The sequence below is a fragment of the Brachycentrus maculatus genome, unplaced genomic scaffold (genome assembly GCF_059751285.1).
Source record: "Brachycentrus maculatus isolate JH-2025_06_01 unplaced genomic scaffold, ASM5975128v1 h1tg000310l, whole genome shotgun sequence".
In the NCBI taxonomy this organism is placed as follows: Eukaryota; Metazoa; Arthropoda; class Insecta; order Trichoptera; family Brachycentridae; genus Brachycentrus; species Brachycentrus maculatus.
In genome coordinates this window covers 499,019-516,761 of record NW_028281060.1, presented here as the reverse complement: position 1 = coordinate 516,761, position 17,743 = coordinate 499,019, and the positions used below count along the sequence as shown (strand labels likewise).

The following is a 17,743-nucleotide window of genomic DNA, read 5'->3' as shown; positions in this document are numbered from 1 at the left end:
TTTCATTACAAGTTCATCGTATGTATATAACATCGGTAATACATCAGATAGAACCATTGATGTGTGGATATTTTAACATTTGTAGAGGGGTTATTTTTTATAGGAAAGATAACGTTAAAATTTTAAAGAAACTGCTATTTTGAAGAGTGATCGAAAATCGGTTTAAACGAAACAAATTTGTTAGAAATAAAAATTCGTATGTGATGTAGTCTGTGTATGTATGTATATATGTATATGTCCCGGGTTCGATTCCCAAGGAGGGTAAAATAAATATAAGTGATTTTTTCACTGTCATATTTATTCAATATTACCCTGGACGGGTACCTGAAGCGGAGGGCTGATCACCTTTCCTTCATGTGTAAACGATCAAGATAACACTGCGTTTATATGACGCAGTGCCCTAAGCACCATTGGGGTGCGGATAAGGGTTTTATTATTTATTATTATTATTATAATTGTGAGGGGTCAGGGAACGAATAAATGTCAAGATCAGGAATAAAAATCCACGAATTGATTTAGTAGTCACTTTGTGGTAATATCTATTTATTTTTAATGTTGATTTCTTAAAATTAATTGTGACATGTGTTTCGCTGTATTCCGGCGTGTTACAATAGATTTTCAGAAATAATGGAATTTATTAAGTAAAATTTAAATTTAATGAGAATCCACCCTGAGATGTCATCAGATGCAGTGATTATCACGAGACAGTGTACCGCGTCTCCAGCTGACAACAGCGTTCGGACCATTGTTTCAAATCAATTTAATACCGTGCTCGGAATTAATTCTAGAACAATGGCGCAAAACAGAGACAAGGAAAAAAATAAGCAGGTACATAACGAATCCGAAAAACCGGCGCAAACCGGCTGCTAGAGATAGATGGCCGGCCAGGTGGCGTCTACCCGTGCCCGCGCCACGGCATAAAGGAGATGCCGATGTACCAATGATGACGAGGAAATACTCGAGCGCTTTACATGCAAAGGCCAGATGACATAATAACACAGAATCTCGCCAAAGTACCTTTTGAGGTTGTAAAAAATAGCGAACGTGAATGGCGGCGCACCTGCTTTTGAATAACCCCTTGAGACTGCGATGTAATTACTTCTTTAATGTCGTTATTTTTTAATTAGACGAAACCGCGCGCGCGGTAGCGAGTATACCTCGACCCGGCGCGAGGCAGCGAAAGAGATTACGATTTGAACACATAATTTGCGATACTTATTTCCATATTTTTATTTAAATTGTATGCAATTATAGTAATGAGAGGTAGATCTGTTGAATTTCGGCACTGTTAGATTTAGGCAATTCCTCTCGGATTGGATAACGTGATGTTTATTGTGATTTTGTTTTGTTTTGGCTTTCGGTAGTGTGAGCAATTCTCCAGCTACTCGTTTGATGGTGACAACACATACAGGGTTTCATTTGTTTTGTTTTTTCGTAACCTCGCCGGGAGTCAAACCCGGGAGTTCATTTTCGTAAGCCAAACGTACACGTAAAACATCCAAGCACGTTTGTTTTTCAGTCTCAAATGATCCTTTTTGACCACTGAATAAACGCGTTAACTTTTTTCGTTTACGTCGCGCAACGCTCTAAAATGTCACTCCGATTGGCGTGGAGAAATTTCAAAATAAATCCGAGTGATTTTAATTCATTCGCGGCTTGAAATGTTCGGGTACGGCTCGCGAAAAGTGAAATGACAAAAGGTGACGTTAATTTTGGTAAATTGACACTGCGTCTCATTGGGTTTGGCCGCCTCAGGATGTCCTTCGAGCAGACGTGGACACGACCGGGTGTAGTGCAAAAAATAACTACTTTTATTTTTAGCGATAAATTTAACGTCACGACTGAATCAAACCAGATTATCCAATAAAAAATATTCGAAAAACGATTTGATCGTAAATTTATACTTTTTTCCGGTAATGTTAATCTGATATGCGTTCGTGATCGTGTTAACATATAAATAGACAAATATTGTACCAATAGTATTACAAGAAGTAGGTAGTGTTATATTCGGGAGTCCTTTGCGATCCAAAAAATGCCATCCAAATTAAAGGGAAAAGTCAATTATACATCGGATTGTAAAGAGCATACAAGATGCCTTAGTAATAATTATTATTCCGAATTTGCGAATCACTTAAAAGAAAATAATCACTCATTTGATAAAAATAAAGGTCTAAATATATTAAACACACCCAATAGAGGACTTAAATTAGATTACTTAGAAATGTTAGAAATTAAAAGGCAATTAATAATAATTTACAACTAATATATACACAAGTAAATGATTTTGCTAAAAGTCCGTTATTAAATATGTTTCCAATCACTCATCATCCCTGATCCCTTTTGACCGTGACTGCCAATCAACAAAAAAAAAATAAAGCCACTTGAGATCTACCTAGCCGTCAAAATATTTTGAATATTGTTTAGAATATAGTGTTTTGTCCGCCTCCGTAGTGTAATGGTCAGCATGCTCGGATACCGTTCTGGAGGTCCCGGGTTCGATTCCCAAGGGGGGTAAAATAAATATAAGTGATTTTTTTCACTGTCATATTTATTAAATACTACCCTGGACTGGTACCTGAAGCGGAGGGCTGATCACCTTTCCTTCATGTGTAAACGATCAAGATAACACTGCGTTTATATGACGCAGTGCCCTATGCACCATTGGGGTGCGGATAAGGGTTTTATTATTATTATATATAGTGTTTTAGTATTAATCAGTCTTGATAGAGCAACGGTTAGCTTCGAAACCGGTAGACATTATAATTAAGTTATGATAAAATATTTATAGTGATTATAAAACAAAGTTACATTTTAATTACAAAACAAAGAGTTCACGCATTCGTGGGCCTGGGCGTAACAGACATTGATAGGAAGGTAGAGGAGACAATTCGCTCACTCCTTTCAAGAACGTCATAAATCAAAAATTGACAATTTTCAGTTGTGCATGTTTTCAAAATGCCCAGAAAATGTACTATATACCAGCAAAAGAGGAATATTTTTAACTTAATATTTACCCGCTACAGGGCAGAAAGTGTTGTTTTTGCATTTTGAAGAAAAGGTATTGTTTAATTATTTTTTTCAAAAAACGAAATATTTTTCAAATGGAGAAAAAAACTTCAGATTTTACCTAAAAAGATCTGTTGCACAGTAAAAAGTTCAGTAAGTGGCTTGGTATTTATTTTTAATACATTGTATTATATTCTTCAACTTTAAAAACGTTCTCCTGAAAAATCAAGTATTTTGATTTATGACGTTCTTGAAAGGAGTGAGCGAATTGAGATGGTATGGGCATATGCAGAGAACCCGAACATGTAGTAAGCCAAGCAATAGAAATGGATCTTCAGAACGAATAAAACAAATCCAAGTAATGCGTTCTAATCGAGCTGTACTTGCCATAGGTGCGACAGCCATCGCGCAAGACGAGCCGTGTGAATGCGCACGTCGCCAACAGCACGACCGGCGCAGCACGACGCGCAAAGTGCCGTTAATTGGGGGGACGTGCGGGCGGGTTATTGCGCCGTCAGCAGTGCAAATATCCATGTGGGTACGTAACATATAAAGTAGCTCGACCGTACTGAGTGTGCATTCAAAAAATTAACATGACCAAAAAAAATATATCAACCCGTGAGACAGCTTTTGCCGAGATGCGTGATTTAGTCGACGAGACACATAAGGCCCAACATACGATAAATCGTGAATTGATTTTCTTTAAAATCAATGTTACATTTGACGTAATTAAATTTTTTTGCGTAAAATACCGTTTTTTAATTGAAAAAATAAGTTTTTATTCGAAATAAATATGTGGCATTGAAAAAGGGAGTTATGGAATGGTAAAGAGTTAAAAAAAAGTTAAACTCTTTTTATAATATATATTCTAAGAAAACTCAAATTCCATTATCTTCTTCGTCTGCTTGGTGTAGACCTTGTAGCCTGTTTTTAAGAGGGATTTATTAGCCTCCCGTGATATTGATTCCGAGCTGTCAATCCAATATGTAATCTAAAAAGAAACGTGCGTGGAAACACGTCCGACCTCTAGCACTGCCGTTCGCATTCTGAATTTGAAAGTTCGAGATCTCAGCCTTGCCTCATTTACAAGACATTAGGTTCTCTGTGCCCAGCACGTTCGCTTCTGTGCATGCTTAGACGGTTCTCTTCTGAATCACGTACGTAGACAGAAGAGACCGGTTGAAAAGGTTGACCTTCGAGCCAAGGGAATTCGAGTCGTTAGTCATAAATTGGAAAGCACGACAGACTAATTAGAAAACGCGAGACAGGTGCATGGCGTAATTGGTCATTGTACCGTTACCCAATCAGCAAGTCAGTAATGACCGGTGAAACCCGCTATTTGTAAATCAATCAATGGATCATTATCAAACAGGAGGAATATCTAATTGAACGTACTCAACCTATAAAGGATTGTATTAGACTCGTGAAGTGTTTATAACAGACGACATAATCAATATTTTCATTCATCATTTTCTTTTGGAAAATTCACCTTCGTAAATACGATGTTTTCGTAAGTTGGTAATGAATGGCGTCACAAAAACGATGGACTTTTGGTTAATATTGGTAACATTGCTAAATCATCGGAGGCTCTATTTGTTGATGTCTATGGTAAATAGTGAACCCCCTACAACGTAGAGATATGACCCGCGTTATTGGAGAGAACGTTATAGGGGGTATGTTAATGAACTATATTTTAAATTAATAACGACTGATTTCAGTGATTTCAGCTGGTTTAAATGTAAAAATACAAGTTGAAACATTAACCCTCCATAATGTTCCCTCGTACAACGCGGTACCTATCTCAACGTTATAAGGGGGTTTACTGTATACGCATGACTTGGAAAAGGTAGAAGTACACTTCGGAGTGTCCTTGAATCGTTCCAAAGTGCACTATTTTTTTCAAGATCGAAAGTAAGATTAACTAAAACAAAACGACCTTTGCCTTTACTGGCATTACCGATATTAAGCCGGATATTGGTCGATATTACGGTAAATGCGTTTTTTTTCTCAATATTATTCAGGCAAGCAAGTAAACGAATCTCAGAAGATGGTATCGGTTAGTGCACGAAGGCATTGGCGAATAAACCAAGAGAATATAATATTTTTTACTTCTTTGTAAAATTTGACTGTCTTGTCGAAGATAGCAAAAAATAGCTCTTTGTAAATGTGACTCTACACAAAAAAAACTGACCTTAAACATATTTTGTATATTTTAAAAGCATTTTTAACTTTGTGGTATGGTAATAAAACTCTCCTTAGCATTCATCATTCACTTAGTATAATAATAATAATAATAAAACCCTTATCCGCACCCCAATGGTGCATAGGGCACTGCTTCATATAAACGCAGTGTTATTTTGATCGTTTACACATGAAGGAAAGGTGATCAGCCCTCCGCTTCAGGTACCAGTCCAGGGTTATATTGAATAAATATTACAGTAAAAAAATCACTAATATTTATTTGACCCCCCCCCTGGGAATCGAACCCGGGACCTCCAGAACGGTAGCCGAGCTTGCTGACAATTACACTACGGAGGCGGACATACTTAGTATAATACCACTTAAAAACTCTCAATTAACTCGTATAACTAATTAATGTAACTATTGTTTACTATATCTTTTTTTTTTATATGTAAGCTGTACAATTCCCGAATAAATAAAAATAAATAAAATAACACAATTTAAAGATGAATGCCAAGGAGAGTGTAATATAAAACAGCCTTAAGCGTTTACCTGTAGCCCTGGGTTATTTTGATAAAGAAAAGTTAAGTTTTTAAAACGTATAAAAAGCTTAGAATAAAAAACTAATGGTTTGTTTTGATATGCGATCCTCGCGATTTTCCCTCAATTTCATATATAACAAAATATTTTCGGCGTTTTTCTAACTTTTCACGTGGATTAATACCGTCACAAATTAGGAAAATATCATTTGGAGTTTATTTTCGTAAACGAAAACACGTTTGGCATAAATTTATGAATGGTAGGTATTTCATCATTTACGTGAGGGAAAACAGATCGCAAATAGCGTTACATTTTTCCAGGGGACAGCGAGGAAAACGAGTGAAAGTTGGTTAATGAGATCGGGTGACGTGTGCAGATCGATCCGTGGGGGTAAGTATGTGGCCAGGGAGCTGGGCTGGTGGTGTCGTGGGGTGGAAGGAATCCAGCATAGCAGCTGTCAAGCCCGACTCGCTCATTAGTCACAATTCAAACATCTACTAATATGCATACCACGATTGTAAATATGATTTTTTTAAATGGGAGGTGAATTTATTATTTATTTACCTTACTCATTATGTACAAGGTTTATAGATCATTTAATGGATTTTTATTCTTCCAACAACAACAACAAAAAACTGTTTTATTTTAATCTGTGCTGGGAACAGGAATTTAGTGTGGGTCAATCAGGAACATCTCTGCATTTGCTCATTGCTTGGAAGGAAACAACGTTGCACTCTTTAGGAGAAGCCGGACAGTTGACTGTTGTCAGCAGACCTTCCGTTCCACTAGAAGATGGTTCGGGATTTTGTGTCCTAGCTTGGTTTATAGTACCAAATTTCACTATTTTTATTATGTATGAAACCACCTCTCGTGACAATTCTTTATGAACTATCACGAATGTGATGTCGGATAGGTCCTCACCCAGGCTCCTGCAACGTGCCTCCATCTGTTCCGTGAGTATGATTAGTAAAACTCGTTTAAAGGATTCAAACTACCAACCGGGGGTCGTATTCTAGACACTATCTATATCGATAAGTACATCACGTTGACAAGCTTAACTTAACCTGTATTCTAACGATTTCGGGGTGTAATGATCCAATGAACATTTGAGATGTGCTGGAGTAAGATGTTGGCAATCCCATGGACAGCAAAAAGAACAAACGGATCGATCTTACAGCGGATGAGTATCATGGATCATCTTTCGACTCTGCCGAACACGAGTTCTCCATTTCTTCGGCCACATTGCTCGTAGACTACCATACAACCTGGAGAGACTCGTCACAATCCAAGGCCTAGAAGGTTAGAGGTAGATCTCCAACCCGATGGACCGACCAGGTGAAAGAGATCACAGGCCTCTAAAGGTTCTATATAATACAGGGACCAATGTCGGAGTGTTGTCCGAGGTTCCAGAGGAAGCCAGCAGGGGGTCACGATCCTCAGCAATGAGGGAAACGACCGGAGAAGAATTTCCGATGGGATAAGACAGGGCATACCATATTAACAACGGGCAGTTAAAATTGACTTTCGTGATAAAATGGAGCTAATTAATATAACACGTTCATCCATATAATATGTTATACATTATATGAGTCGTGAAACAATTACTAACGTAAAGTTGCTATTACTATCGTTTATCTTTGCTAGCTTATGATATGAATATAAAGATAAGTGTATACCAGACAAGATAATTGATATTCCAACAACAAAAAAACGAGTACATATAGATTAACTCGATACTGCGGTGTAGAGATACTTATAGATAAAGATAAGAGTAAAAAATACATGCATGAATGGTACGAAAAATATATTTAGTTAATCAATACAAAATTATAATATAAGTATAGTTACTGGTAAAAAAATTCACGAATTGAGAATTTCGACATAATGTATATAAGTACCTAATAATCTGTAAATAAATATTTACAACATTTTGAGTGTGTCCAAATACTTGTTCACAATAATTTTTTCTTCAAAAAAGATTTTGTGAACAAGTATTTGGACACACTCAAAATGTTGTAAATAAATTATCTGGTCAAATTATAAGCTTAATAATAAAATGAAAATGGTATTTTCTGGCGTTTCTCATGTGTGTAATCCAGGATTCGGATCTCACATACTAATATAAAAGTTTCTGCTTAATAAAAAGCTTCTTTACATCTCACCAATAGATGTCTCTAGTGAATTTCTAGTGATTCAAGAACGAGGTTTCTAAATTGGTTCATATATATAGAACTTCCAAGAATTTGAGTAGTGTGGTTGTCAATAATGGGTAGAATTGGTGAATGTTACACGTGTGTAAAGTGATCACTTAAACCAGCCTATGACGGTCGTCAGCCCCGTAAATGCCCAGACTTCCTTATTCTTCTTCATCTTTGATGAGATGTCAAAAAATAATATGTAAATAAATATACTAACTTGAGAAGCCTCTATTTAATATCTAAAATATTATTTATAGACATCTCAACATAGATGAAGAAGATTATGAAAGTCTGGGCACCTATGGGGCTTACGACCGTCATAGCCCCGTAAATACACAGACTTCCATATTCTTCTTATTTATTATGTAATGAATGTTCATATTGCAGGCAAATAATCAAACAATCTACATATTATAAAAAATGATAACACCATACCAATATCTCAACATTGCTATAATCCAATCGGTTCCTTATTGGCATCATCGGGTCACTTGAGATCCACACATCCGTTCTTCACGTGGGACCACTTCACTCGCTCGGGAATTGCGACACTCGCAACGACACGCACACCACTTGACAATTATAAGCGCACGTTTATAACACTTATACACTAATTTTGAACACTTGGGAATGAACTATTTTTTACATCAACAATAAATAATTATTACGTAAAGATTATTTGTATACATCTATTTTTAATAATTATTATCACAGCGATATCACTTTATGTACCTGAAAGGTGAAATACAAATGTTGAAACTACAACATACGGCATATAGTGAACGTAGATTTTTGACCCCTGTATTTTTTGTGCGACCGCGCAAGAGTGATTATTGAGACAAAGCCAACGAAGTACGTGCCAACCATGAATTTCAACAGATGGCGCTTGAAATTCGCATGTGAAACATTCCTTCATCAGGTGGAATATTTAATACCATAATTTATTATAGTATTAAATATTCCATGGAATGTTTAATACTATAATTTATTTATATTGGATAATATGCTTATATAGCGCATATAATTAACATTTTACAATAATTTTATGGAAATTTCAAAACTCAATGTAATATGGCACAACTTTAAAAAAACTACTTCATCACTACCGGTTTCGGAATAACCATTTCATCATCAGGTCACATGTACACAAAGTTAATAATGCTTTTAATATACAAAAAAATGCAACATGGTTGTTCAATCATAGTAGAATGGAGGTGATTAATTAAACCACCTCCGCGGTGTGATGGTCAGCGTGTTTAGCTACCGTGCTGGAGGTCCCTGGTTCGATTCCCAGGGGGGGGGTGAAAAAAATATTGGTGATTTTACACTGTAATATTTATTTAATATTACCCTGGACAGGTTATTACCCTGAAGCTCAAGGGTGATCACCTTGCCTTCATGTAAGTAATGATCAAGATAACACTGCGTCATTTCGATGCAGTGCCCTATGCACCATTGGGTGGGGATAATGTTATGATGAATTAAACGACAGGGGTAATCCCTGCAAATATCCAACTAACAAAACTTTTTCACCTTTGTTGAGGTCTTTGACAAAATGTTTTTTTACTATTCCAGACTACAAAATGGCTTATGTTTGTACGTTTATTATGTCGGCAAATAGTGAAATTATTATCATCGCAACTCGTTTTATTAACAGTAATCGTGCGTTCGCGGCGTGTGTTTGCAAAAGAGGTTAGCTCAGCATACAAAGGCTTCCACAAAATGGTCGACGAATGATTTTTAAATCTAAATTTATGTACATAAGTGCTTAATGTGTGTTTCCGACCGATTGATAGAGAAAACGATATAATTACGGCTAACTGTAAAAAAAAAACTATTTTAAAATGGACTTTTGAACTTTCATCGATACACTCACGATAGCTTCCTCGTATAAGTACATCTGTGCCCCAATGTATAGTACAAAGGTATGGCGTAGTTCATACACATAACTAAAACAGCGATTCCATTTTTTTTAAATTCTATGACTCTGCGACAATAGCTCATGGCATTTTGATTGATACAAATAAATGAAGTTAAGCCATTGTCTAGGTGAATTTGTTTCTCGGTTTGGATACATGAAGCGAAGCTTAGTTGGATAAAACTCTTGACCGGACGTCGGAACAGTTATTTTTCCTTACGATATGATGAATTCATATTACCACAGCATTTTTTCTTTCTTTTCCTTTGTTACATAACTGCAAAGTTCTATTCCTAAGCAGGAAACAAAACTACTTTTCTTGATTTGTTTTATGCAGATACTTTGTGACACATTTTTCAAAACGTAATTAAATTAAAATTCAAACGTTGTTTTTAACCACTTTTTTGGTATTTTTTTCCAACCGGTTTCGACAAGAATCTTTTCATCTTCAGGAATCGACATGTCCGTCCGTGAAGATGACAACGTTTTTGTCGAAACCGGTTGGAGAAAAGTACCAAAAATAAAAGTGGTCAAAAACTTGAGTTTTATTTCATAAATGCAATAAAATTTTATTTCATAATACTACATTTTTATACGAATAACCAGAATAGCGAAATCTTGTTGGTAAAAGTAACGTAATTTGGAAAGTAAGAATATGAAAAGATACAGGAACGAAGGATTATTTCGTGCTATGGATTAAAACATACGGTATTTAGAAAATAAATATCTATTGATCATAAACCTTAGACATCATCTACCGAATCCAGTCATCACTTTACTAAACAGTTAAAAACCCCTCACATAAAGCTAAAAATAGTTTGCGGCTTGATAGAGGCAAATTTTGGCAGCTTAAAATAATTATTGATGAGATTTGAGCGCAGTTAAGCTGTCGACGTTGATCGAAAACCCCAAACTGCAAGCAGTCGTCGCCGGCATTGCCACGCACGCAGATGTTGCGAACGCTATCGATTACGAATAATTGTACCTGCATGTGCGATACCGGCTGGCGTTGGCAGGATGGTCTCGGGAGCGAGTCGTTACTCCGAGTGGACAGGTGTCCGAATGCAGACGCGAGCAGTATGAACGGGATGCTTAATTAATCTGGAGAAATGAGAACTGGCTAACCCACATCTCAGACAGACTACAAAATATCCAAAGTACCCATTTGTTGAGTATTTGGACACACTTTGACTGTGTCCTAATAGGTTTCTCCACTATTAATTATTATCTATTTGAAACATCTCAACATAATTTACGCATTAATTTTTAAATCAAACATAAATTTCTTGAGTCTACTAAGTTGTATTTTATTAACAAAAACACATAAAAAATTTATATTGTGACAATTGTTTCGCCGAGTTATGGCGTTTTCAAGAATGATGAAGAAGAATATGGAAGAATAGAGATGTTCAAAGTATAAGCTGCATAAAAAAAATATTCGGGTTATCAAGCGTTTCCCAGTATGTAAAATAATCAGGGTTTGGATCTTGCATACAAATAAAAGAGTCTGTGCTTAATCCAATCATATATGGGCCTTATGAACCCAATCATGGAATGTTATGAGATTAATCATATACATACCTGTGGCTTTCAAATTTTGAGTTTAAAAGCACCAAACCATTTTATCTCTACGAAAAGTCCATATATCTATCTCCTCCTGCGCGCACACCGATCATTCGATTTGCCGAACCTACCTGATTAAACCGTGTCTTGTTAGTTAACCGTTCTTTCGTCATCCGTTCGCTCCGCATATTCGAACAATTTAGAGGAGAAAATCGAATCACCGCTCATCGAATGGCGGCAGCGCACCAGACATGTCTCCATCGAGAGGCGGAATCTGTCGGCTGTATTTTCTCATTTCCTCGCAGCCGGTTCCCGCGGGTAACGTAACGGGTCGCCTGGAACCGGTTTGCGGGTCGCAGAGGGCCCGCGAGGGCGAGGGAGGGTGAGGGGGATGGCGAGAAAAGAAAGTGGAAGCGAAACCGAGCGCCTTTGAGCGGAGGTTAACCTCAAACCGTCATCTTTCGAGCGGACGATACAATTTAGTGGCCGAAAAAACATTTCTATTTTAAAATATTAAATGAAAGTTTTACTTAGTACTTAGGACTTACAACCTGAGGACGAGGAGAGCTGATCCCAATATTTTTAATTAATGTTTTACTTACTAAATACCACTATTTCTTAAAATCTACTGTGACACGTGTTTCGGTGCATTCCGCATCATTTTCAAACACAGTGTTTAGTCATTCGACAAGCCTCTAAAAGTTGAGACTTAGCGGGTTATTCCTTTTAAAAAGAAAAGTAAAAAGATAATGCCGAAAACTCACGTGTGAAAGGAGGAGCCGTAAATTGTGATAAGTTTACAAAAATAAATAATAAAACGCTGTTTTTCTTACTGCCTATCGTGATTAAAATCTATGTGTACACCACCTTATAGCATACTCTTATTCTAATACGAGTATACTAAAAGGTGGTATTGATAAGCAAAATTTGACTAAATGGTGGAATCCCCCCAATGAAGCGAATATTCGCATGGTCTCGGGGTTATTACCATAAGCATGTGCACGCATCACGCTTGTTGCGCTATTAATAAAACGGTCATGTACCACATGGTCGGCTGTTCGCGACGCGCGATGCACCAAACCGAAATGGCGATTCCACGAAACTGCATCAAATGTCACAGAGCGCATTTCCTCTCGGAAGGCGGACAAAAAGATCACTCTGCGCGTCTGCCAGGATGCGGAGACGGTCCGACACGCGAACCGCTAATCGAAACGGTCCTCTGCCAGCTCTGCCAACTGACTGTCATTTATTATTTCAAGTAATATCATTAGTATTTTGTATATTACAAGAACTTTCTGGTATGGTAAAAAAAGACTCCTCATCATCCATTGTTCATAAAAGTGGTATGACACAAAGTGAACAATGGATGATAAGGAGAGTGTAATATCATTGGTGGCCACTTTGCACGCGTGCGACATTCACTATTCTACTCGCAATTGACAATGGAACTTTGTCAGACGGGAGGAATATCTAATTATTTATTTATTTATTTATTGAACGGCTGAAGCCTTTAAGATAATACATATAGTACATATATACAGTATCTAATAATAAATAATTATAACAAAAAAAAGTAATTGAACATACTTAACCTATAAAGGATTGTATTAGACTCGTGAAGTGTTTATAACAGCCGATATAATCAATATTTTCATTCATCATTTTTTTTTGCAAAATTCGCCTTCGTAAATACGTTGTTTTTGTAAGTTGGTAATGAATGACGTCACAGAAACAATGGACTTATTTTAATAATAATAACATTGCTAAATTATGGGCGGCTCTATTTGTTGATGACTATGGTCTTTTGCAGTTAAATATTTCACCGGTTATAGGGTTTCAATGATAAATAGTAATGTTTCAGGCATTTTTTGTCATACAGCGCCGGGTCGGTAAATTTTCCATTTCGTTAGCTAACTGTTGTGCGCGTAACCTAACCTAACCTTTCCTACGAGTACGTAACGGCTAAAATACCGTTGCATCCATCCATCCAATATATTTACGACGATATTCAGTTCGCCTTTGCCAAAGTGAGTTGAAATCTACTTGGCTATAAAGAATGAAATATTTGTTTTCAAGTTCTATCCAAATTGAGAGAGACTTAGGAATACTTGCGAAAGCCGAGATAGTTTGAAACTCAACAACACTAAAGAAAATAGGGATTATTTCCAACATTTTGAGTGTGTCCAAATACTTGTTCACAAAATCTGGATTATCTAGAATTACAAGAGTTATTTTCATATTATTTTTGACATCTCATCAAAGATGGTATTTTCTGGCGTTTCTCATGTGTGTGATTATAATCCAGGATTCGGACCTCACATACTAATATAAGAGTTTCTGCTTCATAAAAAGCTTCTTAACATCTCACCAATAGATGTCTCTAGTGAAGTTCTAGTGATTCAAGAACAAGGTTTCTAAATTGGTTCATATATATATAACTTCCAAGAATTTGAGTAGTGTGGTTGTCAATAATGGGTAGAATTGGTGAATGTTACACGTGTGTAAAGTGATCACTTAAACCAGCCTATGACGGTCGTCAGCCCCGTAAATGCCCAGACTTCCATATTCTTCTTCATATTTGATGAGATGTCAAAAATAATAGGGCTTATTTCAATCCCTTTCTACAAAATCAATACTTTCGTGTCTACAAAAACATTGAGGATACGAAAGTATTGATTTGTTTCGACACTAAACTTGAAACTAATTTTAAACACATGGTCATGTACTTAATAAAATACTACAATCATAAAAATTTGGGTAAACTCGTAAATGACGATTTTTTTACATAAATAGTAAGGTAGAGGAAAGGCAATTGAGATAGTATGGGCACATAGGACGCAGAGAACCTGAACATATTGTGAACCATGAATTGCCATGGATTTCCCTCGAAACACATTCCTAGAGGAAGACCAAAAAAGCGTGGATTCTACAGACAGATAATATGATTCGAAGGCATGACCTAGGTGACGTTGTTCATGATAGAAGAGCCTACAGCCTGAGGACGAGGAGAGGTGACTCCGACAGTCTACAAAGACGATAAGTCGGGATGGAGTCAGGAAGAAAAGTTAAGGACGAGTTTTAATATGACCTGTCCGCCTCCGTAGTGTAATGGTCAGCACGCTCGGCTACCGTTCTGGATGTCCCGGGTTCGATTCCCAAGAGGGGTAAAATAAATATTAGTGATTTTTTCACTGTCATATTTATTCAATATTATCCTGGACTGGTACCTGAAGCGGAGGGCTGATCACCTTTCCTTCATGTGTAAACGATCAAGATAACACTGCGTTTATATGACGCAGTGCCCTATGCACCATTGGGGTGCGGATAAGAGTTTTATTATTATTTAAGATGACTCCAAACAAGTAGTAAGTCTAGTCCGACCTGGTGTCAAAAAAATGATCAATTTAGCGTACTTTTTCTCTGATTTGTGAAAATATTGCGTAAAATACCAGTTGAGTCAGCTAAAATGAAAATTGGCGTAAACTTACGCAAGGGCATATATTTTACTTAAACTTCCTTCAATCTGACCGCACTCGCAAAATAAAGAATCGCGATGATGAAAAGTTATATTTTTTTAAAGATAGCTGAAAGCGACAGGAAAAGAACGCGGTTACCGGGCTGGGACTTGGTTGATAACAAACTGTAATGGTAAGATCCTGCGCAAAAACAAAAATGCTGAACAATGATTTACATGGTCCATACAAGGTTGGATTTTTTTTTCAAAATTGATACCAACGAACCAATAATTGACTCATTAGATATTTCAATAATTTAATGTAACTTATTAACCATCACGCCACTTCCCCGCAGAGGTAGGCAGAGGGAATAGAACGCCACACTACTGTCTTTGCAAAAAATCATCGCCCTTCCCATTTCTACATCTCCTCACATGTCTTATTCAAACCCTTATTCGCACACCAATGGTGCATAGGGCACTGCATCATATAATTGCAGTGTTATCTTGGTCGTTAATGCACGAAGGAAAGGTGATCAGCCCTTCGCCTCAGGCCCAGTCCAGGGTAATATTGAATAAATATTAGAGTGAAAAAAAAACGATATATTGGTACAACCCCTCCCTGGGAATCGAACCCGGGACCACCGGCACGGTAGCTAAACGCGCTAACCATTACACCACAGCGGCAGCAAATACTCCTCATCCATACCCGCCGATTATTCCGGGTCTTTACTTGACCACTTTTTGAAATACTTGATCATGTTTTCTCGGTCTTCCTCTGCTTCTATTACCAATCATATTCGCCTCACAAATTTGTCTTACCCTTCTTTCCTTATTCATTCCATGTGCCCAAACCATCTCAACATCTCTCTTAATTTTATCAGTAATGCGTATCTCAGCCTTACATTCTTACCTTATATAATTTAACCATTACACATCTATCATACAACGTTTTGCCTTATATCATTTACGGTAGTAGAACAAAATTGGTCTATAGGTTGTATCCAATCGATTGTCGATTTGTATGTAGGTCAACTCTGATTGGATATTCAGAACACGCGATTTAGATAATGAATTGCCATATGCATGTATCTATTGTATTATCTATCCATACCTGAGTGGGTATTAAATTAAATATAGAAACGTCGCACTAGGAACAAGATAGCAAACAAATTGTTATCACAAACGAATGATTGCTTTTCAAGATTACAGAAAATTTCCTGTTGCATGAAATTCTCCAGAAAATTGCATGTTGGTCTTCGGGTCGACCAAAAATCGTATGTGTTAAACATTTTAATAATAATAATAATAATCTTGGATGATTTATATAGCGCCATCTTCGTAAAAAAACTACCTAAAGGGCGCTTATACAGGTATGGATTATGATATGAAAATGATAATGTGAAAAATTAAAAAAATATATATTCATGAAAAACGTCGATAATCGGCTGAGTCTGAAGGCAGAAAAGTGGAGCCGCCGTATGGTTGCGCTTTCTTCTCAGTCTTCTTGGGCTGGAGCATGGCCAAGATGTTGGACAGGACGCCTGACTGTGTGTTTTGTGTAGTTTTAAGTGTGTAAATGGTGCTATGGTGGTGAAGGGTGGTATTGTTTGCATGCTGTGGTAGTGATTGTCCTGACGAAGAGACGGGTACGTCTCGAAACCGGTAGACATAAAAATCTCGGTGAGTGGTTATATTACTAATTTATTAACATTTTTGTAAAAAAATAAATAAGTATAAAGAAAATTTCCGTTCGGTATCCAGTCAATATTGAAAAAACCTTGTTTTTCCTTTTAATTTTGATATTATTCACGGGAAGAATATAAGAATAATTATAAAAATAAATTTGGATTTTTTATATAGCGCCATTTTCGTAAAATACTATCTCAAGGGCCCTTCATCTTTTTATTCACAACATTTTAAGTGTGTATAAAATGATATTCTAGTTCGTATAATAATCCGGTTAGAATTTTGCGTAATTTCAAATAAAAGGTTCTCTGCTAAATAAAAGCCTTCTCAGCCCAACCATAGATGGCTCTAGTGAACTCGCATGAACAGGTTCATAAGATTAATGATTATGTTGCAGGCGTTCCAAAAATTTGAGTAGTGTGGTTTTCATCATGGATCGAATAAGGTGAATGTTGCACGTGTGTAAAGTGATCACATAACCAGCCCATGACAGGCCACAAACACAGACTTTAATATTATTTATCATTAATCGATTCGGCAGTCTCTTTGTGGTATAATCTATCCATTTTTAACTAAAATTTTCTTTAGTAAATACCACTATTTCTAAAAATCTATTGTGACACGTGTTTTGACACATTCCGCATACGGTGTTTGAAAATGAACGGAATGCATTAAAACACGTGTCACAATAGATTTTGAGAAATATTGGTATTAATTAAATAATACATAAATTAAAATTCCACATCATTGTTCATCTATGCTGAGATGTCAAAAAATGTAAATATCATTTTAGGTTACACGCGTCGGCAGCGAGTTTTGAGTTTCGTTTCGTGGGTTTTGGCATCCTGTGCGGTTTGGTATAAAATTATCATAATATCGTATGAAGCTGAAAGTCCTTGAAAGTGCCTCCGAGAGCAACGCTTCCCAGAAGAAAAAAAACTCCCATTACACATACTATGTATACATACATACGTACACTGAAATGACGTGTGTATATTACATAAGAATATAAAGTCGTAATGCGAGCAGTCAATTAAATGAAATATTTGCAATAAATACGTGGGACACATGAAATTTACATTATAATACAATATACTTACACATAAATTTCTGTGAATTCCGAATCATCTATTTTTACATTAGTATTCAATGCATTTTTGTCACGGCAAAACGCAATACAAGAGTTTTAGGTGG

At 36.5% G+C, this 17,743-nt stretch overlaps 1 protein-coding gene across 5 annotated transcripts in view; it reads right to left on the bottom strand.

Annotated features, from left to right (window-relative positions):
• Positions 1 to 17,743, bottom strand: part of Smr (nuclear receptor corepressor smrter) — a 301,764-nt gene that overhangs the window by 86,327 nt on the left and 197,694 nt on the right. Inside the window, exon 2 of one of the 5 annotated variants that reach the window (XM_088268011.1) lies at positions 8,361 to 8,657. The exons of the other annotated variants lie outside the window; for them this stretch is intronic. Coding sequence (XP_088124137.1) covers positions 8,361 to 8,374 — 14 coding nt within the window. The 5' untranslated portion in view covers positions 8,375 to 8,657. The remainder of the gene's footprint in view (positions 1 to 8,360; positions 8,658 to 17,743) is intronic. 5 annotated transcript variants of the gene reach the window in all.